The 24,965-nt window shown below is 60.8% G+C and overlaps 1 protein-coding gene across 5 annotated transcripts in view; it reads right to left on the bottom strand.

Moving 5' to 3' along the window:
• The window catches only part of MACROD1 (mono-ADP ribosylhydrolase 1), a 135,541-nt gene that overhangs the window by 7,732 nt on the left and 102,844 nt on the right, over positions 1-24,965 (bottom strand). For all 5 annotated transcript variants that reach the window (XM_090259624.1, XM_090259641.1, XM_090259612.1 and 2 more), the window contains exon 4: positions 5,674-5,703. In XM_090259624.1, coding sequence (XP_090115750.1) covers positions 5,674-5,703 — 30 coding nt within the window. The remainder of the gene's footprint in view (positions 1-5,673; positions 5,704-24,965) is intronic.

Here is a 24,965-nt window from a genome sequence, read left to right as displayed (position 1 = left end):
GCTGTGCCGGGCCCGGCTAACCAGAGCAGCAGGCCCGGGAGGCGCTGCGGATTGGCGGCACAGGGCAATGGGAGATAGTGCTGGGCAGGGACGCTGGGACGGCTAGCGAACTGGGCAGAATACTTAAGAGGCCTCGCTAATCCTCCTGGGCCTGACTGTCTATGAACACAGGGGAGCAGGAGAGAGAGAGAGAAAGGAGAGCAAGAGAGGAGGAGAAATGGGGAGAGGGCGCGTGCCAGAGAGACCGCATGAAAGAGAAATAGAGGGAAAGGAAGTCAGGGAGGGAGACAGCAAGAGACAGACCCCAGTGAGTGAGCTGGAGAGAGAGAGACAGAGACGGAGCATAGAGAGGGAGTGAGAGGGGGAAAGAGGGTACTACCTGCCCCCCAGGGCCATGGGTTCCTGTGTGAAGAAGAGAGAGGTTGTGCCCAGGGTGGCAGATTCTGCCCCTGGCAAGGAACCACCGTGGTGGGGGCAGGGATGTGTGCACATGTGCACACAGGTACCTGGGCTGGGGGATCTGCATAGCTGGTCTACATGGGGTTCTGCACGGAGCACCTACTCCTAGCCAGGCGTGGGACAGACAGGCGCCTGTGCGTGCCCCAGAGGGGAGTGGTCTGACGGCGAGCGGTTGGTACTTAGCCACACAAACGAAGTCTGACTCGTCAGGGTGACCAAATGCCGGCCCAAGAGGGGCAGGGCCTGCCACGTCCCAGCGCCGAGAACAGTGCCAGAATGTGGCAGGCCCTCGGAGCAGGGGTGAGGGGTGGTCTCAGAGGCGGCCTGACATGGAGATGATTAAGCAGAAAGGCTGTCGGGGGAGGCCGAGGAGCCCTCAGGCCCAGCAGCAGCATGTGCAAAGGCCCCGGGCCAGGAGAGAGCTGTGATGTGTGACGTGCCTAGGACACTGGGGTGCAGGCACACATGTGCGAACCTGCCGCGTGGGCGCGGGGAGCAGGGGCTGTGCAGAGCCCAGTGGGCCGGAGGGCAGGTGTGCGCCGGCTCCTGCAGCTCTGGGTGGGACTGCTGACCTCCAGAAGGAGGAAGGTACCCCTGGCGGTGAGCGTGAGCGTGCGAGGGGGTGGGGCCCCACCCTGCTCTGCCCGGCTGCACCTGTCAGTGACCCGCCTGACCGAGCCCCGCCGGCCTTCTGGCCGGCCCTCCGGGGCGCTGGCCAGCCGGGAGCAGAGATGGCGGCCACGCAAGCAGAGGAAGGCGTCCCTGAATTAATCTGTCACTAAAGCTTGGCCATGGCAGGCGCAGTCATGATTTAGATGAATAATTGAAACGCTCCGATACATTTATTATCCCTTTAGTGCAAAAGTGGCAGAGAAAGACGAGGGGTAATTGAAAAAGCGCGCACAAATCTCCACGAGAAAGCCGGCTCCTTATCGCCGGGTAAACATTTCAGTCCTAATAAACAGGAGAGACACACGTCAGGGCCCTGTCGATTTCCATCCTGATTTAAGGCCCGCCTCCCTTCTTACCATACAATAAGAGAGTGTTTAAATTCTTTTTTTTTTTTTTTTATCGAGCCAGTAAAAGGCTCTCCAGGCAGGAGGTGGAAGAGCAGGAGTGGGCCTGGCAGTCTCCAGGCCCAAGGGCAGTCTCTCTACTGCAGACACTGGGGACTCTACCTGGTCGGCCTCTCCACCCCTCCTTACCTGTTGAGCTCCAATTCAGCGTTAGGGCCCAAGTCAAATGCCCCCTCTGCTGGGAAGCCTTCTCCCAAAATGGGCAGAACCAAGTCCTGAATCCCACTGTTGGACCCAGGTACTCCCCACCACACACACACTCAGAAAGTGCCCTGGGAAGGAATGGGGAGTCGGGGGCTTCCCCAAGACTCAGCATTGCCAGAACTACTTAGCTTGGTCCCGGGGCCTGGTGGGGGCTCAGACCCAGAGTGAGGCAAGGCCAGGAGCCCTGGACCCTATGGGGCAAATCCTTCTGGCCCCAGCAGCCCCTGGGGGCTTTCATTGAGGTTTGGGGCACCCAACCGGCTTGCTTTTCTGCTCCCCAGAGGCCGCAGGCCTTTCCCACTCATACCCTAGCAGCAAAAACTGGGCTCAATGCACCAAAGTCCTGCAGGCCAGGCCCTGGCTGGGTGGCTCAGTTGGTTAGAGCGTCGTTCTGATACGCCAAGGTTGTGGGTTCGATCCTCAGTCAGGGCACATATAAGAAGCAACTAATGGATGCATGAGTAAGTGGAACAACAGATTGATGTCTCTTTCTCTTTCTCTCTTTCTCAAATCAATAAAAAAAAAACCAACAAAAAAAAAAACGCCCTGTAGTCCAGGCCCCAGTCCCCGGTTTGAAGGCCTCCTTCTGAACGGACAGCTGCCCCAGGCCCTGCTGGTTTTTCCTGCTGTCCCTCCCCCCCAAGTCCTGGCAGGGCTCCCCGGGGCAGTTAGACCTGTGCCCCAGCTCCTCGGGCAGGACCCAGGGCCTGGAGCGTGCAACCGCCCCACAAAATGCCCACGCACCGTGCTCCTGGGGAGCATACGTTCTAGTGGGGGACAGGCAATGAGAACAAGCACAAAACGCCATCCGTGAACGGGGGTCAGCGCTGCGGAAAAGGCTCAGGGCAGGGGAGGGGAGCCCCGCAGAGTGGGTTGGGCTGGCAGGGCAGTTTCCCCCATGGCCAGAGCCGGGCCAATGGGACTAGCGCTTGTTCAATGCCTGGATGGATGGCTGGGGGGGCGGGGGGGGGAGGGCAAGTAAGCGGGTGGTGACAGGAGAGTGAGGGGTGGGTAGAGGCCTGAACCCCTCATGGTGGACTTAGGAGAAAAGGGTGGAACTTCAGGGCACCCCATGGGAAGACTTGGAGACCCGGGTCCCCCAGTCCCAGGCTATCCTGCCTGTGTCCCCCACCCTGGAAGGCTGGTGAGTTAAGGCGGGTGCAGGTCACAGGGGGCACCTGAGGGCAGAGATCTTGGGCATCTGGGGCCTTCACCCTCCCAGCCCCAGACGGGTGTCAGGACCCCCCCCAGTGCCAACCTTGCCCCAGCCCCTCCCTACCACCTTTCCTTGTTCCAATCACATTAGCAGAGTGACAGCCCCAGCGAGTACTTGCGGCGGCTCCATAAATCTCAGCAGGCGCTAAAAGGCTAGACTCTGGGCCCACTTCCTCCCGGGTCCCGGCTCACCCCATCCATCTCTGCGTCAGTCAGGCTGTACTTGGGGCCTGCTCTAGCCTCTCCTCATCCTCCATGATGCAGGAAGGGGAATTAGAAGCACCCCCACGGGGTCTCCCCCCTTAGTCTGGCCAGAGCAGGTACCCTTTGACCTCCCAGAGTGAGGTCACCAGGCCATCTATGAGCCTGCCTAAAACCTCAGTGGCTCCCAACTGCCCTCCCCAACAAGTTCTTCTCTTAACATGTAAGACCATCCCTGCCTTCACCTGTAGTTCATTTATTCATTCGACTACTATTTATTGAGCACCTGCTCTATGGGCCAGACCCCGTTCCAGGCGCAGGACATACAGCTGTGCCTTGGAGCTTTTGTTTCCAGGGGAGACAGACAGCAAACAATGAACAAAATAAACAAGTAAGTGATATGGCCGGTCAGGAGAGAGGTACTCTAAGGAAAATAAAAACGAGAGGAGTGTGAGCGGCCCAGGGAGGCAGGGTGGGCAGGGCCAGCAGCTGCAATTTCAATTGTGGGTCAGGGTGGGCCTCAGCAGGAAGGTGGCATGGAAGAAAAGTCTTGTAAGAAGTGAAGGGAGCAGCCACACGACTATGTGAGGAAGAGCATTCCGGGCAGCAGGGACAGCCAGAGCAAAGGCCCTGAGGCAGAAGTAGACCAGGCCTGTTGTTCTAGGAAGGAAGGCCAGTGTGGCAGGCACAGCGTGGGAAGGGACGGGCAGGGTGGTGGGGGTCTGAGGGGTGGCTGGGGACCCGTGGGCCTTGCCCGTGGTAGTGTTGAGCAGAGGAGTGGTGTGGCCTGCTCTAGGGCTAGAAGACCCACACCTTTTTGTGAGCCGTGTCTTCAGACACTGAATGGCTAAAAATCCAGCTGCTCAGGTGGCCTCAGGCTCCTGCATCGCCTCCCGCCTCCCTGCCACCTGGCTAGGCTCTGACCTCGCCCACCTTCCGAGCTTCTTCGAGCTCCCATGCGCTCCCTCACCCTTCCCAGGAGACCCTTCCTACCACTCTCCATCAGCTCTCTACCACCCACCTCGCCGGTGCCAGTGGGGGCACCGCCTCCTTCCAGGTGCCCCCTGATGCCAAGCCTGGACAGATGCTCCTCGCCGAGTCCCACCGTACCTGTGAGCACCCCCCCACACACATACAGACCATTCTGTGTAATGGGGGGTGCTCTCATTTGGGCTGTGAGCTCTGGGAGGGCAGGGACCAGACCCCTCTGGTGCCCAGTGGATCTGTCCTGGCACCAGGTTCAAGGCCTGGCACATAGTAGGTGCTCAACCACTGGGCGATGAATGAGCAGAGGAAGGAGAGGAGTGGCTGTGGGCGGAGCATGGCAGGTGTCCAATCAACAGGGCCTCGGACTCCTCCAAAAGGACAGACTTTTGAAGAGGGTCCTGGTTGGCTTGTCTGTGGGCACCTCCCCCCCAGGTCCTCCAGCAAAGCCCCCTCATTCTGTGAGGCTTCCAGGGTAGCTGTGACCTCCACAGGGACAGTTGGAGGAGAAGTGGGGAGGGAGGGAGGGAAAACATCTGCAGCCTCAACCAGACCCCCCCACCCCCCTCCTGGCCGGTCACCGACAGCTCTTAGAGCCGCTCTTATTTATTCCTGACCTTCACTGCCCCTTTTATTTTTCCCCTTTTAAAACCTGGCCTGGGTCCCGCCACCGCTGCTGTAAACACAGCCCCCAGGATTCATCCGATGGCGCATTAACCCCTGCCCCCTGCCTCACCAATCACCCCGCTGCCTGCGCAGACAGCGGGCAGCCCGGCAGTGCGGCCCCGGGGCTGGGGGGCGAGCGGCTGGTGAGGCAGCCTGGGCAGAGCTGGCGGGGGAGGCAGGCCCCGGGACGGAGGGGCTGCCCCTCGCATGGCACCTGCTGACTGACCTTGGTCTGGCTGCGGAGCCCACCCTGACTTCTGACCACCTGCCCTCCTGGCCCTTCTGGGACCCCTGCCTCACGGCGGTCGTTAACAAGAGTGAGCACACAGACATTCTCAAGGGCTTGACAGTTGGCAGGACTCTGACCGTGAGACCGGGGCCTGGTTTTGAAGCAGAGCACAGACCATAATTCTGCCTTCCAGGTGGGGAAGCTGAGGCCCAAGGGGCACAGGGCGCGCCGAGAGCACGACAGGGGCAGCGACAGGGGCAGGGGCAGGGCTGGCGTTCCCTGCCATACCCGTGGCCCCCGTCCCTGGCCCGGGCCCTTTAAAACCTCATGTGTCCCCTCCACCTCCCAGTTACAAACCAAGAGACCTCTGTTCAGAGGTTGGGGACCTGCCCAGGGACCCAGGCCTGCCTTCCATGTGTCTGGTTGTCTACAGTGATGGCCGACCAGACAAGGCCAAGAGGGAGGAGGCAGAAGAGACCTGGTGGGGACGATGGGAAGGCTGTGACAATAAAGGACAGCAGCAAGCTAGGCACAGAGGGCTGGGGAGGGCCAGGAGGAGAGGAGCAGCTGTGGAAGGAGCAGCCTCACCCCACCCCCACCCACCCCTGCGCCCCCAGACCACAGGAAGGGTTCACTCACCGCCGCCTCCTCCGAGCAGGGAGCTGTTGGCTGCAAGAGAGAGAAGAGGCCGGTCAGTCGGGGAGTGGCTGGGGGGGGCAGGCCGTGTGGGGGGCGGAGACGGGGCTGCCAGCTGGGCCTCGGGTCTCTGGGCACCGGGTCTCCTCTGAGGCAGGGCAGAGACGGGGCAGGGGGGGGGGGCGGACTTCCTCTCCCACGGAGGTCTGATGGCACCGGGGTTGCGGTGGGGGTGGGAGGGCTGGGGGCCACCAGGGTCCCGCCCGCTCACCCTGGAGGCAGCTGCAGGTGGGGTCTAGAGCGGCAGAGGACCTGCAGCCACGCTTGTCTATTCATTCCTTCGTTCTTTTGCCCCCCACTGTGTCCCGAGGCCCATCTGAGCCGGGCTGGTGCGGCGATGTGGGAGGAACAGGGCCGTCCTGGGCCCCGCCTTGGGGCTCGCCGGCTGCAGGGGGACACGGCCTCAAAGCTGCTAGAAAACAAACTATTCCTGCAGCCTCGGTGAGTGAGTGAGTGAGGGGGGCGGGGGAGACCGTGCGGCCACGCGCCAGGGCTGGGGGCGCCCAGCCGATGATGGCCCCCGTGTGTGATGTCAGGGCCCGGTTCTGGGGCAGCACAGCGAGGGCCCGGGGCACTGGGTCTGGACCCAGGGCCGAGGCCGACAGACAGGTAACTTGAGAGTCACTTTCCTCTGCGCCTCAGTTTCCTCGGAGAGGAAAGGTCAAGGGAGCTCCTGCCCCTGCCCGCCCCCTCCCTGCAGTGGCGGCCCTTCCATCTCGCTCTGCCTGGCTGCCCGCCCCCCCACCTCTCTGCGGGGGGCAGACGTGGGGGCAAAGTGCAGCTGGCAGGAATGTCGGGACTATTCAGGTCAGTGCCCGTCCCCAGCGGGACTCCAGCTGCAGGCCACGCAGCTGCATCTGCGTTTGCTGCTGGCGCTAATCAGGGCAGGTGATGGCAACACGGGGCAGGTGTGTCCCCGGGCCCTGGTGCTGCTCAGGGCGGAGACCAGCTGCGCCACAGCCCCTCCGGCCCCAGGCGCCCTGGCTCCCTGGAGGGGCCTTCAGCTCCTCCACCTCTCCGGCACCTCCCGCACCTCCCCAGGTGGTGTTGTCCCCTCTGTGTGAGGGGGACCCGCAGCAGAGCCTGGGCCTGGAGTTGGGGTCGTTTCCGGCTGGCCGGGCTGCAGGCCCCGGTGCCATTCGGAAGCTTCGGACGTGCTAAGTGGTGTCGGCGCTCCGAGTGGCTGGTCTCCCAGAGCTGACAGCTCTTCGCTTGGGGAATAATTAATTCCACAGCCCGAAAACCCAGGGCTGCAAGTTGCCACGTTACTTGCCAGATTAATACAAGCAGCTAATTAAGATGGAGAGGCGAGGAGCGGCTGGGCGCTCCCAGAGCAGGGCTGGGGGGCTGCCGGGCTGCGGGGAGCTCGGGGGAGGCGGGGAGGCAGCCGGAGCCCAATCCCAGTGAAAGCAGGACAGGGACCAGGGAGGGCCACCCAGGCAGACAGGCAGGCGGCTGAGGGGCTGGGCCTGAAATGGCCCTGGATTTGGCCTCTGCCCCAGGAACATACGTTTGAATAACAGAGTGAAGGCTTCACACAAGGATCCCGTTTGCCATCATAACAAAGCCACGGGGAAGAGCTGTTGTTTCTCTTTTGTGACTGAGGAAACCGGGGCTCAGGGGTTGAGTTGCACATGGCAGTAGCAGGACTGGAAGTGGGTCTGACTCCAAAGCCAAGCTGAAAAGTAGGCTGACCTCAAGGTAGACTGCCTGAGGGACTGTCACAGGGAGGCTCTGCTTCCTCCACACCAAGGCAGGGTACACAGTAGGCCTGCTTCCACCCCAGCAGGCCTGGCCGCAGGGCTGGGATCTGGGCATCTGGACAGCCGTGCCTAAGAGCCAGCAGGGCCATCTCTGGTTCCAACTCCCGGCCCCCGCGGTCCTAGGGGCAGTCCTGGCGGCTGTCGGAAGCTGCCCTCTGTGGCCCTTCCCCACCTCCCCCATCACCTCCCTCTCTTAATTAACACCGGCTGCAAATGATCTGGCTCCCACTCCGAGGGCTGGGTGCCAAATGGGCTGGCAGGGAGCCTTGACGGGGCAGGAGGGGAGGGGACACTGCCCTGCTGTTCTGCAGGCCCCTGTTGGAAGGAGATGCCAACCCCCCATCTGCCCGGCACCCCCTAGACCCCACTGTGTGTGAGCCTGCCCAGGTAGGGGAACTGGGGTGAACTGTCTGATGTCCCCCAGGCCAGGCACATCCAGGAGCTGAGGAGGTGGGCCTGGGGTGGAGGGAGGGTTTCACCAGGCTGAGCTGGGAGAAGGGCCTGCCAGGTGGCCAGGCGGCATTACCTGCCACAGGTGGGCAAGGGCAGGTGGAGCCCACACTTCAGCTCAGACTTGGGCTGCACAGAGGACCTGATTATCACCAGCTTGTCCCCAGCTCAGCGGGGTCCTAGGAGCTGGTCTGCAGGGTCCCTTGCCTCCAGCCCATCACACTGAGCAGTCCCGTGGGTGGGGACTCAGGGGGAAGGACAGAAACGCTGTGATCTGGACCTGGTGGCTACCCTGCTCTTTCTCTGGGCCCCTATCTGGCTTTCCCTCCAGGGCCCTGGACGCCTGGCCACATGCCACCCCCATAAGGTGGACTAAGGTCCTCAGCTAGGCCCGGCTGCCTGGGTGAATGGCCTGGGGGTTTGGAGAGGATGCCAAAAAAGGGGGGCAGGCCAAAGACACCAACAGGGCACCCCGTGGGTGAGCACCCCAGCCTCCCCCCTGAAGCAGGGTGGTCCCAGGCCTTCCTGCTCCCCAGGCTGGGGCTGGCTCTGGCCACCTCACCTAGCCCAGACGCTGGCCTTGAGGTTCCGGCTCCTGCCCCTTCTGCTGTCTGCCCTTCACATCCCCCTTAGTTTGGTTTCAGACTCTAAACAACAAGGGATGGTTAGCCCATTTCTCAGATGGGGAAACTGAGGCTTGCAGCGTGACGGGGGGAGGGGCTTGAATAGGAGAGTTGCTTGTCACCCACTGTCTTCACCTCTGCCCCCTTCCCTGGGTCTGACAGGGTTCCTGGCCCCTTGCTGCCGAGGCATGGTGATGGACACGCAGCCCGGTGATGTGGGGAGGGGCCCTGCGGTCCAGTCTAAGCTGCAGCTCCTGACCCGGCTCTACAAGGGACCCAAACCTGCCCTAGCGAAGCAGGGGTCTTTGAGCTCATGAGGGCCTGGATGAGCTGGGCCCAGCCCTCACCCTGGGGGCCTAGGGAGGGGCATGAGCCTTATTCTGGCTTTGTCGGGGGGTGTAGGTTTCTGGAACAGAGGGACCACCTAGGGGGGCTGGGGGTGCCTGCTCTGAGTGCTGGTCCGGCGTCCACCATGGCATGAGGTGGCCCAGCCCTGCCGCGGCCCCCTGCCGTGGCCGTGCCGGCGCCTGCGCCATGCTCCGCTGGACTTGATTAACTGGCTCCAAGCCTCAGTGCTGGGCCTGTGACCTTGGGGTGGAAATGAGGTCTGTGCCCCTCGTCACCAGTCACTGCAAAATCCTCTGTGTCCCGATGATGGCCCACCAGGTGGGGGGCTGGGGATCTTGGGGGCACCACTCCCTGTCTCCCACACGTTTGGCTGGCTCTCCTGTGCCCCTACACTACTGCTCACAGAGTGTACTTCCTCAAACCCCCACTCCACACCTCAGGACCAGTGCACCTCTGATGGAGTGATCCAGCCCCTCCCCCACTGTAGCACTTGCTGTCCCCGTGGGCAGGGCGGGGTCACTCCCCAGTCTGTGCTCCAACTCCTGACCTAGTTCAGGGGCTGGCCTGTGGCCACTGCCCAGTGAAAGGGAGAATGCTTGGCCACTGTCGCTATAGCTCAGAGGAGACCTGGGGGCAAAGGCAGACCCAAGGGCCCCTCCTTCACTCTCTACACAAAGCATTTTAATTGGGTGCCAACCATGTGCCAGGTGCCACCAAGCATACACAGATGAACCAGACACTGTCCCTGGGAGGAGGGGAGCTCCCAGTCCTGGGAGGAGGAGGGAGGAAGCACGCACTCGCCATGGGAAGGGATGTGCAAGGGCTGGTGCAGCCTGAACTCTGGGCAGACTTCCCAGAGGAGGTGGCCTATGAGCTGAGGATGGAGGTGGGCTTCACCTTCAGAGAGAAGGAGAGACCTGCAGGGAGGGGCGGGGCAGTGTTAAGGGCCTGATGGGCCAGAGAATTTTCCTGGAGAGGATGAGAGGCCCTGGTGGGCTGGGCCTGACCCTCCACAGCTGGAGGGAGGACCAGAGGGGCTGTAGGAACTGGGATGGGGAGAGGCAGAGTTGGGGGGTGCGGCACAGACACTTCTTCCTCTGCTGGTTACCCCCACCCTGTCCCTGCCCCTGACAGCAGCACCTCATTAGAAAGACAGCCCCCTCCCTGGCTGGTGTGGCTCAGAGGATTGAGCTGCGGCCTGAAAACCAAAAGGTCGTCGGTTCGATTCCCCGTCAGGGCACATGCCTGGGTTGTGGGCCAGGTCCTCAGTTGGGGGCATGTGAGAGGCAACCACACACTGATGTTTCTCTCCCTTTCTTTCTCCCTCCCTTCCCTTCTCTCTAAAAATAAATAAATAAAATCTTTAAAAAAAATAAATAAACAAAAGCTTTAAAAAATAATAAGTAAATAAAATCTTTAAAAAAATAAAAAAAAGGACCACCCCCACCCGAAGGCCCAGTCATGTGTCTTGGGCCCCAATACTTTTAGGGCCACAAAATGTTATCATTTCTTCTAAGACAAAAGTGAACTTTAAGGTTGAAAAAAATGTTTTAATATGTAATGTTAATATATTTGTCTTTATGCCAATAACGTAATCAAATCTAACTTTAATATTTTATATGGAAAAAGGGCCCACAATGGCAGAAGTGCCTGGGCAGAGGCCAGGTCAGGTCCGAACTCACATGGGCTCAGTCAATCCGCATCCCGTGCAGAAGACACCATTACTAACCCATGTTACAGACGAGAGAGATGAGCCATGGAGAACGACCTTCCCATGCTGCAGATCTGAGCGCCTCCTATTTCACCCCCAGCTTCATGATGAAACCCTGGCCATAGCTCGCCTTGGCTCTCAGGATGAAGAACTGGCCCCCAGCACGCCCCAGGCCCACGGGCCCCGCTGATTCATCACCTCATTGCTTCCCCTCTTCCCTCCGTCTCGCCCGCAGCCACACTCCAGATCCTCAAACTCGCCCCATTCCCTCCACCCCAGGGCCTTTGCATGAGCTTTTCCCTCTGCCTGGAAGATGCCCTCACCATCTCCCACCATGAGAGTCAGCCTTGAGGAGCACATCAGCTACCAGGGTCTAGAGTGAGTCCCGGTTACGCCCTCCTGTGGGTTATGAATCACCGTCTCCACATCCTCGCCTCCCAGGTGAGTACCTGTCTACCTTGCTACCCTGCCGCCTTGCCCTGTGTGTCGCGTCCACAGTGTGTCCCTAGCTCCCAGCACAGAGCCTGGTGCACAGCAGGTGCCTGCTAGCAATTTACTGAACAAACCAAACAGGTTGTATATGGATTGTGCCCAGAACCACTCAGCTAGGCTGCCCGTGGCCTGCCTGGCTCTGAAGCCCAGGCTCTCACCCACTGGGCCTTGCAGAGGAGCCCACCCTAGGGCTGGGGCCAAGCAGGACCTGCGATGAGGGTATACAGGCCACAGGGTTGGTCCAAGGGCAGGGCAGGAGCCAAGGTGGGAGCTGCCTTGGCTTCTCCCTGCTGGGAGCTATGGGTACATCCTCCACCCCCGGCTGGGGGGGCGCCACGGGAGGCGAGGGGCCATTGTATGGGGGCTGCTGCCAGAGAGGAGACTCAGTGACCTGAGGAAATCGCTGAGCAGGTTACTGGGCCAGGGAGAGGCCTGCACGCAGGCACAGTGGTGACAGCAGTGACATTGAGCCCACACAGCCCCTCCGTGTGCCTCTGGGGGCCACGGCTGGTGCATGCCCTGACCTCTGCTCCAAACATCTTGTCTTGACCTCAGATGCCTGAGAGGCCACCAGCCAGGCTGGGGGATTTGGGGGCTGCTCCCCACGCCCCCCAGCAGGCCTGGCCCACTGTCCTCCTCCCTCCTTTGTGAGGCCAGGTCTTAGCTTTCTGTCATTTGACAAATACGCATCCAGCCGTACTACATGCCAGGCCCTGGGACACAGCCAGTTGGGGCCCTGCAGGCGGAGCTCATTATCCAGCAGGGGCTGGGGAACAACAGCACCAGAAGAAACCTGAGTGAGAGAATTAGCCCCAGAAGTTGTGAAGGGAATGAAAGGGAGAAGAGGGTGGCACACAGGCAGGTGGGGGCTGGTCTGGAAGGAGTCCAGGGCCCTGCTGAATAGAGAGAGCCGGCCATGAGGGGCACACCCCAGGGGCCGTCCTGTGCAAAGGGCCTGAGGCAAGAGTGGGCCTGGTGGGTTTAGGGCACATCCAGGAGGCTGCTGTGGCTGAAGCAGAGGTGGGGGTGAGAGGCAGGAGAGAAGGTCAAGGGCAATGGAGGCAGGAGGGGGATCACTGGCTACTGTACTGTCCAGGGGGTCCCTTTTCAGACCTCCCTGGGTGTCTACCACAGCACCCCCTGGTTCACTGAAGCTGGCCTGTTCTGGCCTGCCTCCCCTGGGGCTGGACCCCCACTGCTCACTGTACCCCACAGCCTGGCACCTACGCGGTGCGGGCAGCAGGTTTAGGGGTGTGGACTTCGTTCTTGGGAAACCAGAGCTGTTGCCCCCCCCCCCCAGGCCAGTGGTGTTATTGAAGCTGAGTCATTTAAGACATGTTTTAGATGAGAAATGTCCCACCGAGTGAATAACATGTAAAATGTGCTGACTTTTTGATAAAACAAGAGACTTCAAAGATGTCTCAAGCTGCTAGAAGTTGCCCTGTTTGACAAGCTCTATCCCCCCCAGGCCAAGGTCACTGTCCTTCAAGGTGGGGCTGCCCATGAAAGTGTAAGGGTTACTGGACATTCCCCAGGCTTGGAGGAGCTTGTGAGGGGGACAAAGGGGATCACGTGTATGAGCGACAACCATAGGCTTTCCACACGGGACCTCTGCCCGTCATCTGAACGCGCCCTATTTACAGATGGAGAAACTGAGGCCCAGAGAGGTGGAGTGACTTGCCCAAGGCCACAGCCCTTAGCAAGAGGAGCCATGTCTTTATGCTTTGCCAAGCTTGGTCCTGAAACCCCTGGCTGTGAACTTGAACTTGAGCCAGTTGCTCAAGCCCCTGGGGCCTCAGTTTCCTGATCTGTGGGGTAGGTAGGTCATTTAACCAAGGCCCTTTTGGGGTAGAGATTATAAAGTATAAAATGCCCATGAAACTGTTATGGCCTCACGGTGTCATAGTGGCAATAGGTGTGGGAGCTGAGCTCCCTGGGTACAGGGGGTCCCCAGCTGTCCCTGGTCAGCCAGGGAGAAGGGCGAGATCAGGCTGCTGACAGGCTGGATTAATAAGAACAATAATAACAGCATCTTCTCCTCGAGGCTTGCTCACCGGCCTCCTAGGGAGACCTGTGGGCATGAACTGTGCAGCTCCAGTCTACAGATGGGGAAACTGAGGCTCAGATAGGTGCCCCGCCCGAGGCCACACAGGTTAGGATGGTGGAGACAGGATTCAGATCCTGCTGGTCTGACTCTGGAGCCCAGAACACTAAGCATCCTGCTCAGCCAGACTTGGCTTGTTTGCCTCCGGGATGGAGCCCCTTACCCTCCTCTTCTCTGAGCAAAGCCCGGTGATCCCTCGGATCTCCTGGGAGGCGTCCCCAGCTGGGCCGCCCCTCTCTCACTGCCTCCCCTGAACCTTCAATGCTGTCCCACACCTCCGGACTCCTCATTGCCCATTCAACCACGTGGCCCCGCTCTTCAGCCCCCCTCCCTGTTCTGCCCCAGGCATCCCACCCCCCAGGCCTCTGCCTATAAAAGCCATCCAGTCAGACATTTAAACTCAGAGCAGGTGACTTCTTTGTGATTCCTGCAGGCCGGGGCCTCTCCTCTGTCCCCTCCTGCCTGGGTTCCTTGGACTCTGCCCCTGGAGCCCCAACCTCCAGCCAGCTGCCCCTCAAGCTGGACCCCAAACCCTCAGACCCCCAAACCGCTCAACACCCACTCCCCAGGCACCTTCACTTGCTGGTATTTCGCTATGCAAGAAATTCACGGATAATACACATAAACCTCATATACATAAACAAAAAGCAAAAGGAAAGTGAGTCATCCGTTAGCTCATCACTCAGATTCAACTAGCCCCTGCACACATTTTCCTGGAGGACCTTTCAGACTTTAAACAAAAACAAAAAATAGTTAATAACGCATTTATCAAGCAAATTCTCTGAGCCAGGCACTGGGCCAAGTCCTTCAGGTGGATTCTTTCGTTTTCTCTTTCCTTCCCCCAAAGCCTAGTGGGAGGGGGATATTATTTTTCCCACTCTGAATTAGAGGTTCAGGCAGGTTGAATGACTTGCCCAAGGTCACGCAGCTGGGCTGGAAAGTGGGGGAGCCAGGCAGTCCGACTTCTGAGGGCGGCCGTGCCGCGGACTGGATGGGCTGCGGGGCCTCCCCTCCCCCAGGGGCTGGAGGGCCGGCGCTCAGTGCCCCGCCATTAGCATAACCACCAACAGAAGCCTCCCTGAAACCCAATTACCAGGAGCTGGCTTGGGCCCCAGCCAGCTGGGTGCTGTCTCCATCTGCGCAGGAACGAGGAACTGGGGCCCAAGACAGCCCTGGCGGGCGGGAGAGTGGACCTCTGAGGGAAGATGTTCCGGAGGGAGGGTCCACTGCTCCGTGTCAGTGCGGGTGGGTCCTCAATGCAGCCTTGACCCCACCCCCCCATCAAGGACAGATCACAGGTTCTTCCGCGCCCAGCTCGCCGGGTGACCCCAGGCAGCCCCTTGCCCTCTCTGAGCTTCAGTTTAAAACCTGGGGCTGTTTGAGCAGAAGACAAACCATGGCTTTGGAGGGAGAAAGACTGCTTGCTGGCTCTGAACAGCCAGGCAGTCTGGACCCCCACTTCTAACTTCCCCACGAGGCCCACCCACCGCCTCCTCCCTCCGGGGCCGCTCCTCGGCTGCCCCTCACCCTCCATTCCATTCTCTCCAGCAGCTGGGGCTCCTTTACTATTGATTTCACGTGCATAAAAGCAGGCGCGCACACACATGCACTCACACACGTGGCCCCTTGACCTACCGCCAGCTCAACAATTACACCACCACAGAAGAGCTGAAGTCTCCCCTCCCCCTCAGAGGAACCCACCACCCTGCAATCAGCATGTATCTTCTTGAGAGTTTTACTGTGCAAGCCCCTCAGCAGGATCGTCCCTGGGTCTGCCTGTCTTCATTTGATATAAAGTGAAGCTCCTGGGACTGGCTGCTGCTGTTCATGCCGATGCTTGGGAGACTGCCCAAGGCCGGCCCGAGCTGCGCTAGTCTGTCTGTTTTCACTGCTGTATAGTATTCCCAGCAGGGACTGTCCCACACTCATCCACCTGTCTTCCCACTAACAGGCAAGTATGCCAGTTTTGTCTCTTGCAAGCACAGCTGCAGTAGCATCTCCACACGCCCCACGCACACACGTGCCAGGATTTCTGTCAGGTAGACGCCTGGGAGCGGGACTGCTGGGCTGTGGTATATGAACATCTTTTACTTCTCTAGTCAATGCCAAATTACTCTCCAAAGTGGTTGTTCAGATGATCGCTCTAAAATATAAATTAAATCATGTCACTTCTCTCCTTAAAACTCTCAAATAGCTTCCGATTACACTTAGAATAAAATCCATATTCCCCTCCACAAAATGCCTGGCTGCATCCCACGCCCTGCTCCCCCAATTTCCTGGCCTCCTTTCTCTTCCTCCAATAGGTCTGGTTCTTTCATGCCCCAGGGCTTTTGCACATACTGCTCCCTCTGCTTGGCACACTCTTCTTTCAGCGCTTTCTCATCCTTCAGGTCTCAATGAAAATGTCACCTCCTCCAAGAGGCCTTCCTTGACCACCCAGGTAAAGTGTCTCCCTCCCTGTTCCTCTTATCAAACTGTTTACTTCTGTTGGAGCCCACACCATGGTCCTGTAATGATCTCATCCTCGAATGTGTTCTTCTTTGATTGTCCCTGTACCCAGAGGCCAACACTGGCTTGGCACTGAAGAACTGCCCTTAGTGCCATTCACTCATTCAATAGATGTTGATTCAGTTCGAGCCAGTGTGGTTGTAGTGTCTGGAGTTCGGTGAATGAGCTGTGTGTCAGGGAGCGTGAGCTGTGTGGGAGGGGTTCTGCAGAGGGGGCTGTGACCGAGTCGAGGGCAGAGAGGCAGCCAGGCTCTTGGGCTTGGAGCCTTCTCCCAGGGCCATGGGGAGCCATGGCAGGTGCTGAAGCAGGGGAGCAGCAGGGTCGGTCTTGCATCTTAGGAAGACCCTCCTCAGAGCTGAGGGAGAGCAAATTGAAGGGGGTGGACCTGGGCAGGGGCTAGTGGTGGCCAAGGATAGATTGACAGAGGGCCAGGCAGAGAGGCAATGCTGAACACACAGGGACCAATTAGGGGACCATGGGAGATAGGACTGGGTCAGGCATGGTGGGATCAGCAGATCAGCATCCAACTGTGGCTCAGTCAGGTCAACCGAAGAAGCGCTTTGCGTGTGAGCCTCCCCCTCCTGCCTGTCCCCCCACCTTCCATCACCGCAGGAAGCTGGGAGGGAGCTTCCAGATTTCAGAGAGGGCAGCAGAAATCCAGAGGCTCCTCCCTGGATCCCCACGAGGCACCCCTGACCTAGCCCAGACCTTCATGTACAGATGGGAAATTAAGGCCCTGGAAGGAAAGGAACCAGAGGAAGACCACACAGCTGAATCCTCACCCTTGTGGCTTTTAGAATATGACATTCTGCACTGAGGCCACACAGACATCACCTTCTTCTCCATATGGACAGAAGAAAGGGGTGACTACTTGCTGCACAGGGAGCTTCAGTTAGACAGCAGGGAGGACTTCCTTGGACGCTGCCCCGCAGACACAGCCTCATCAGGCCTGCTCCTCTGGGCAGCCTGTGACTGATGGCTCCTGCACCTGACTGGGACTCTCAGGACCAAAGACTTGGGGCCGGGGTGGGGTGGGGGTGGGGGTAGTGGCTCCTCCTGCAAGGTCCCTCAGCTGGGAAGAGGCAGGTTAATCTGGCTCTAGAATGAGTGCTCCTTCAACGGGAGTGTCAGGGGGCCTGTCCAAAGGGCCAGGCGGGCTGGGGATGAGGAGAGTCCCAGCTCCTGCCCTTCCTTGGTCATGGGGGTCTGGGAGGCCATAGCACCATCAGCCCTGTGGGCCTCAGGGCAGCCATCTTACCCCCTTCTAGGCCGTGTCCTGTGGGGGACAAGATGGGACCCCCCCTAGGCTAGGTGTCCCTCCTCTCTGTCTTCATGACCTCCCAGCTGGGGCTCCCCTCTGGGGAGGGAGGGAGGAGGAGGAAGGAGGAGGGAAAGGCTGGCAGCAGTAGCCATTGGTATGCAAGGCCCTGCCTCAGCCCCCTCAAGGCCCAGCCTTTCTGCCTGGCTCTTTAAGAATCCCTCCTAGGCAGTAGCAGCTTGGCAGCTTGGTGGTTGCTGGGCAACCCCATCCCCCCCATCACTGGCACCCTCCCCCCGTCCCCTCCTCTGTGCCTCCTCCCAGGCCCAGTCTCAGCGGGCACTTAGCTCAGAACCTGCCAGGCCCGTCGGCACCTGTGCGCAGCAGGTGAGGGGCCCTGAGTGACCCACCCAACCCCGGCCCTGGACCACAGCTCTGTGCCACCAGGACCTGAGGAGGGAGACCCCGTCTCAGAACACCCCACTCGTAGACTCCCCCTGCCCCCTCACCTCAGCGGTTTCAGCTGCCCTGAGTTATTGGAGCCTGTTGGGGGGCACCGAGAGGACCCACAGGGAAGGGCGCAGGGGCAGTCACCAGGGAGTCACTCAAGAGTCCTTGGGTGGGGAAGAGACTAAGGTAGTAAATTGCGGGCAGGGTGGGAGAGGGAGAAGGTGACGAGGAGCCCCTGAAAAGGTTTGCAGTGATAGGGCGGGGGTGTCACTGGAGACCAGGTCCCAGTAGAGGTCTCTGAGGCCCCAATCTCAAAACCCAGGCATCTTCCACCCCACCATCCTCGGATCTGCCCTCCCCTTCTCCCTTCTTGGGCAGCCTCGGGGACCCTGCCTTCTGGCTCCCCAGTATCTTGGGCATGTGCCCTCACTTTGTCCCCCAGCTTCCTTGCTTATCAGGTTTGCACTTCTGGCCTCACTTCCACCTCCCACGTCCACAACCCTCTGCCTAGGAGCCGCTCACCGTCCAGCTCTCTGTGCCCTGGCACGTGTGCACCCCTCCCCCCCGGGCTGCCCTTCAAGACACAATCCACGTCTTCCTTCCTGAACTCGGGACGTGGGTAACAGGTGAATGATGGCCAGAGTCAAGAAATGCTTAAATCACCATAAAAAGCATTAGCTCTTCTGGGAATAATGGCCAGGGAGTGAGCGGGTGAGGGAAGGAGCGAGAGGCAGCCCCGGGTGTCTGGCAGGGCTGGGGGTTGGGGGCGCAGTGATGCCATGTGTGGGGAGAAGAGGAGGCTCCCAAAGGAGAGGAGGGCCCATCGGAGACACACCCGGGCTGTAGCCTCTGTGCTGCGGGGGGAGCGGGGCTGGTTCGGGACCCTGGCCTCCAGGGTGGCACCGTCCTGCCTTTGCTCAGGCCTCGTTCTGGTTCCGACGCTCTCCAAGGTCTTTCTCCACCGCCCCCCCCACCCCGCAGGGTCTTGGAATCAGCCCTGGTCTCTCCTGCTTCACCTCCCATCACCCCTGCACCCATGCACACCCCCAGACCCCACCCAGCCCCTGCCCGAGGCTGGAGGTGCGTCTGGGCCATGTCTGAGCCCCTGGAATCATCATCGTAGGTAGTTCCTACTTTGGAATAGCTGTCACCATTGCCTGGCAGGGCTGTTTCACTCTGCCACTCAGCAATACCTGACTGCTCTTGCCACACACTGGGCCCTGTGGCAGATGCTGGGGACACAAGGGGACCACAGGAGCCGCTGGCTGCCCCTCAAGGTTCTGGGAGAGGCGGATGCCACCAAAACACAGGCTCTGTCAATTAGAAGTCTTAGCCACTGTCTGCTGTACTATTGGGGGAAAGGCAAGCTGCCCGCCACACCCTGATCTCCGAGATGTTCAAGTGTCATCCAGGAGATAAAAACTAGTCACTCAAGTCACATGTAGTCACAGACTGAGCTGAGTCCGCCGAAGAGAAGCTGAGGGAGCAGGGACGACAAGGTGACAACATTAGGAAAGGTGGGGTTCTGGGAGGACAGGACGGTTAAGTTCCAGGCTAAGGGGTGAGCAGGAGTGGGCTGGGTCTGACAGGCAGTGCAGTGCAAGGCAGTGGGACCCAGCTTCAGTGCCCAGGACAGACGTGTGCCCAGAGGTGGTGGCTGGCGCAGAGGTGCCAACCCCCTGCCTGGCCAGCAGCTTCCCCAGGCCAGCTGCCCAGGCCAGCCTTTCTTTGGTCACACCTGCTCAGCCGTCCTCAGGGGCTGCTGGCTTCGCCCGGCCTGGCTTTGGTTCCTGGTGTGCCCGCTCCCTGGAGCACCGTTTCCGGGACTTGTTCTCGGGCTGGGGTCCTTGCTCCCTGCAATTCTGCACTGGGGCCCACCCCACCACCCCTGTACCCTGACCATGTGCTTATGGGGAGGAGCCCCAAGCCTCTGTGCTGTGCAGGATGGAAAGGTTTAGCGCACAGTCGGGGGTGGGGGCGGCACGGTGGCCTTGGACTTGCATCTGAGAAGCTGTTTGGACATTCTTGTCAGGGTTGGCGTGCCTGGCCAGGTGCACACAACCAGCTTGCCACAGGCCACATGCTCACGGTTCATGGACACATCCCTGGGTGTACCCGGACATCACTGGGGGCAACCATCTGGGATCCTGGGGATCATGGAGGGCAAAGATGAAGTTCCCTTGCCCCAACCCAGGACAGGCCCATGCAGGGCCATGCGTGGCACAACCTTGGTTAATAGCAGTCTAGTAATGGTGAGACTGTCACACTAGGCCTGGGAGGTCCATGATGGCCCCATTAAGATAAGAAAACCGAGGAGCAGTGAGGCTGGGCTAGTGCCTGGGATCACCAGCAGGCAAACAGGGAGCAGAATCCAGATCTGGGGACTGCTGGGTGGGTAGGCACATGGTGGGGGAGGCAGGTGTGCTGCAGGCAGGGCCTGGGTGACTGGCTGCCCAGTGGTAGGGCCCGCCACACCTAGCTGCTGGGCACTGCCTGGTTTACTGCCACTTGGGAGCAGGGAGCTGGGGCTCGTAGAGCCCCAGGTGGGCTGGGCCAGGTCCCCACCAACTTCACTGCTCGCTGGTGCACACGGGGGCCCAGCGTTTGTTGAATGAACAAATAATCTTTCTGAGTCTCATAGCTGATGGTCGTGACGTGGCTGTACCTACACTCCCTCCTGGCACCCTATCCTTCCAAGATGAAGGCCAGACTCCCCAGGCTTGTTCAAGGCCCTGCACACCTGGCTCGGCTGATATCCGTCACCTCATCTTCACTGTGGCCCCTCCCCCCGACTCCCACTCCCCAAACTCTGACCAAGAATTTCTCATCTCTAAACCACAGGTCCTTTCAGGTCACAGCTCCTGTGAACAAGCCGGAATGAGCTTCTGGAGTCTGTCCAGAACATTCCTCCTGACCCTCCATGACCCAGATCAAGAGCCACTCCCCTGGGGAAGCTGTCCTTGTATGTCACAGCTGACTTGGCCTCTGTGTCCTGGGGTCACTTGGTAATGATGATGTCTGTCTCAGCAGGATTCTGCTAAGCCCTGTCTGGGTACCCAGCCCCCTGCTGGATTTCCTGCTTTCCCTGGACGGGGTCCAGCAGGGTTTGATTCACTTTTGGTCTTTGGTGCTCCCCCCAAAGCACCCCGAACACTGTGGACCTCCATCAATAGCCTGTGAACTGCGTGCAGCCACCAGGCACGGCTGAGCACCTTACAGCACATCAGCTGGAGGGAATATCATGCAGCCATTAAGACCACAATTATGAAGATGATATTTTGATATCTAAGAGCAACAGTCAAATAGAGCCGTATGCACACCATCCATTCCACCCCGCAGCACTGAGTGCTGCTCTGGGCCAGCCCTGTGCTTGGCCTGTGGGTGACAGGGGTGGAAAGGGGCCCCTCCTTCAAGGATCCAGTCAGAAGAGGAAGAAGACACGCACATCATTCCTGAGCACCGCGCTAAGTGCCGCGATGGAGGGTCGGCGGAGCGTCCACCTGGGGGTCCGGGCAGGTGGAGTAAAGAGCACAGCTGAGCGCACTAACAAGCCTGGAAGGGCGCAGAGGAACGGAGGCTGTTGACGCTACAGGCCAGTGGCATTGTGGGTGATTTTTCTTTCCTGTATTACTGGTATAATGCTGTTTGGGCAATAAATAAAAAATTGGGAGGCAAAAAAAATAGCTGTTTGCTTAATTGAGTAGAAGTCGGGAGAAGTAAGGAAGGGACTTAAGGGGAAGTGAGGAAGGAGAGGCAAAAGGGCAAAGGCAGAAGTAGCCACTGTGAGGACAGCGGGGGCAGCCACAGCAAAGGAAGGCTTCTGTCTGCTCCTGGGCTGGGGCCAGGGCGAGGGGAAAGCACGGGGGGTGGAGGGACACAGTATCCTTTCCCCAGGGGGAATCTGGGACTCCTCCCCAGAAGAGAGGTGGCTTGGCCAGGCCTTGAGGGACAGTAAAGAGCAGGACGTGCTGGGTCTGACACAGGCCTGGAGTTGGGACAGTGGGTGGGAGGTATTAGGTTGGTTCTGGGGGGTCTGGGTGTGGACCTGCAAGCAGTGGGGCCAGGGGAAGGGGGCGGTCTAGGCAAAGGCAGGGACTTAACGCAGAGCAGCCCTCCAGGGAAGCGGATGGCAGGGTGGGATGACCCGAGCTTGAGCTCAACAGAGAGCTCTTCAGTATCCCAGAGACTGTCAAGAGCACGGGGACTTTCTAGGCTAAGAGGAGGGAGGTTTAGCCCACCCCCCCACCCCCCACAACAGGTGCAGACATTCCCCAAGTCCCTGATGTGTGTGCCAGGCCCTGACCTAGCCACCTTCCGATTCAAGGTCTCCTTCAACCCTCACAGCAACCCTGGGAGGAATGCGGCTAGTGCTCCCATTTTTCAACAGAGGACACTGAGGCTTGCAGAGGGTAAATAACTTGCTCAAGGTGACAGTCGGCTGAGGGGGGTGGGGTGCCGGGCTGGGATCCGACCTGGCCCTGCTCGCTGAGGCAGCTGGGTGGGGCACCGCACCGGGAGACCTGGGCATTTAGAGCAAATGCAGGCGAGGGGGTCTACGTGGGGAAGGGGCCCCAGGCAGGGAGGAAGGGGCTCCCTTCGCACGCAGAGTAGGCGCTTGGATACCTGTTAGCGAATGAGTGCACGGGTGGGCGGCTGAATGAATGAATGAACGACTGGTTGGAAGGAAAAAATGAATGAGTGAGTACAGAGAAGAGGGGTGTAAGGGGAGGCTGCGCGAGCGAGAACCCCTTTCCCTCTTCCCCGCCCCGCGCTGGAGGCTGGCTTTGGGAGTCTCCCTCCTCGTCCCCCGGGGTGGGGGGCGGCTTCCAAACCTCCCCTTCCCGTCTCCCAGCCATTTTCGCCAGAAGGCAGGGGTAGGAGGACACGGAGGCCGGTTCTCCCGGGCTGGGCCCGAGTCCCCGCGCAGCGGCGCAGCCTCCCGCGCCGGGTCCCGCCGGCCAGTGCGCAGCGCGGCGCCCCCGCCCCCGCCGCCTCCTCCCCCTTCTCCTTCCCGTCCCCCCGCCCCGCTCTCGCTGCCTCCCCCTTCTGCTTCCCTCCCTCCCCGCTCCGCGCCTGCACGCACGGCCCCCGCCGCCGCCGCCGCCGCCGCGAGGGGAGAGGCGGCCGCCCAGCCTGGTTCCGGCGCCCTGCTCGCCGCCGCCTCTCGCGCAGCTCGCGCAGGCACCGCGCCGGCCCCAGCCCCGCCGAACGCACCCGCCCGGGCAGACGCACCCGGCCGCCGGGCGCACCCCGCGCACACCCCCCGCGGCTCTGCCGGGCGCCCCACCGGGCAGATGCGCCGCCGCGAGCCCTTCGCCCCGGGCCCGCCACCGCGCTCCGCCGCGCACCGGGGGCTACTCTCCCGGGCCCCCCTGGGCGCTCCCCAGCTCCGGTTCCCGTCCACTCCTTGGAATAACCCCTGAGGCTTCAGCCGTCGCCGCAAAGTTTCCCGAGGAGACCCGCCTCCCCGGCCGCTGCGCAGGTAAGGACGGATTCACGGGGTGGGGGCCAGGGCCCGTGTGAGCGGGACGGGGCGCCGGGGCCAGCGGGGCGGGGGCCGAGTGCACGGAGGCGCCGCGGGGTCCGGCTGCCGAGCTTTGCCCGAGCGCCGCGGGCCGGGGACCGCATCGCCTTTGGGATTTGGGGTGGGGGCCCCCGAGTCGACAGTCTAGCGCCGGCCCCGCCGCGGGGTTCACGGTTGGCGGCGGCTCCACTCTCCGGAGCCGAGGCTGGAAGGGGCGGGGTATCGGCTGGAGCCCCAGCCTGAGCCCCCTCGCTGCGCCCGCCCGGGAGGCGGCCTGGCCCGCGAGGGGCTCCTGGTTGGACTTGCCGGTTCCGGCTCCGGCCTCGTACCCAGGAACCAGCAGGCTTGGGACGCGTGGAGAGGCAGCCCGCCGGCTCAGGCGCGGCGCTCGGGTTCCCACCAAGCACGTGAGTCACGGCTGGAGCGAGGTTTTATTTTTAAAACGACTTCAAGGGGGGCATAGGCAGCCTCCAACTTCCCTCCCAGTGCGCGCGGTGGGCTGTCAGCCCTGTGCGGGGCAGGGGGCCGGGGCGGTGCACCTGGCGCTGGAACGGTGGGACTGCCGGGCTTGAGTCCAGGGGCAGCGAGCCCCCTACCCAAGCCGGAGGCCAGGCACACGCCCCTCCTCGCGGGGGACCGAAGGCTCGGGCAAGGCAGGCTGGGGAGAGTCGTCGCCCGGCTGCAGGGAACCGTGGCTGGTCAGAGCTCTCCGAGGAGAAAGTTGTGGAGCTGGAGACGCCAGGGAGCTGCCCTAGGCTTCAAGGGGGCGCCCCGGGCTGCAAGGCTCTCTGGGGTGTGTGGTTTTAAGAGAATACAGCCCAGCTGGGGTGTGCCAGGCCCCTGCAGCCCAAGCCAGAACCTGATGTGAATAAATAAAGCCTAGGCACGGGTGGGGTAAAGATGGGAAGGGCGACTGAGTCCAGCTTTGCCCCACCCTGGCCCCCAAACCTTCAGGGAGGATGGAGACCTGCCCCCCCCCTTTCCAGGTGGCTTAGGAGTTGGGGAAGAGGCTGCCTGTGTGGGGGCACCAAGCCCTGCAGGGTACTGGATGCCACTGGCTGAGGGCTGTGGGCTGGGGCATGGCCCTCTCTGCCCAGCAGCTGTGGGGACGGTGGCCACGCTCAGGGGCTCCAGGCTCCGGTTTCTGGAGTGAAAGCCAAGTGCATCTCTTCCTGCCAGCCCCAGGAGGAGAGGCGCAAACATCACCTGTCAGCTGGTGCCGGCTCCGTGGGCGACTGTTTAGGGCTTCCTCGGAGGTTTAAAATGGAAATAGCCTGAGCTGCCAAGGCCTATGCTGGGAGAGGATGCTGCCCAGCGAGGTGGGCAGCGAGGGGGCCCTGGTGGGTCTGAGGGGCAGGAGGAGCCGAGGGCCTGTCACATCCTGACTGAGGGTCCAGCCGTGGGCAGGCCTGAGAGCAGGAGAGGGGAAGGCAGACAGGGGTGTGTGTGAGTGGGGGGCTGTGCACGCGCCCCCGGCCCCATGATCGCCCATGACAGCGATGGGACATGTCTATAGAAAGCCTCCTCAGCATGAGTTCAAGCCAGGCACGCCGGGACTGCTGCAGCTACAGAGCCAGGGCACCTTCGCTGTGGCACTGACTGGTTCCAAGCCCCTCCACCCCTCTGAGCCTCAGTTTCCCATGTTGGTGAAAAGGGGCTGACTGAGGCTGAATGTGGCAGACTCCGGACTGCGTTCTAAAATGGGGTGAGGGGGACAGATGCCCTGCTCCGGGGCTGGAGGGGTCCCGGAGGACCTTGGCGGGTTGGGGGATGTCAGAGTCCCGACGTGATGCTGACCAGCAGCAGCAGTAGCGCCCTCCCCTGTGGCCCCGCATGCCTCCTAATGAAAGTCCCTGGGAGGTCCCCCCCCCCAGCTTGTTTGTCAGGAGGCAGTGGGGAGGGGTGCTACCTGCCCCTCCATCGAGTCACAGCTACCAGGGCTCTACAGGGAGGCCATTAGCCCGAAAGACTCAGCTCTGCAGACTGGAGGCCCGGTGGGTGAGT

The sequence above is a fragment of the Furipterus horrens genome, unplaced genomic scaffold, assembly GCF_987537825.1.
Source record: "Furipterus horrens unplaced genomic scaffold, mFurHor1.1.pri manual_scaffold_2, whole genome shotgun sequence".
NCBI classification, from domain to species: domain Eukaryota; kingdom Metazoa; phylum Chordata; class Mammalia; order Chiroptera; family Furipteridae; genus Furipterus; species Furipterus horrens.
The sequence above is the reverse complement of the archived record's forward strand: the minus strand, read 5'-3'. Positions and strand labels throughout refer to the sequence as shown.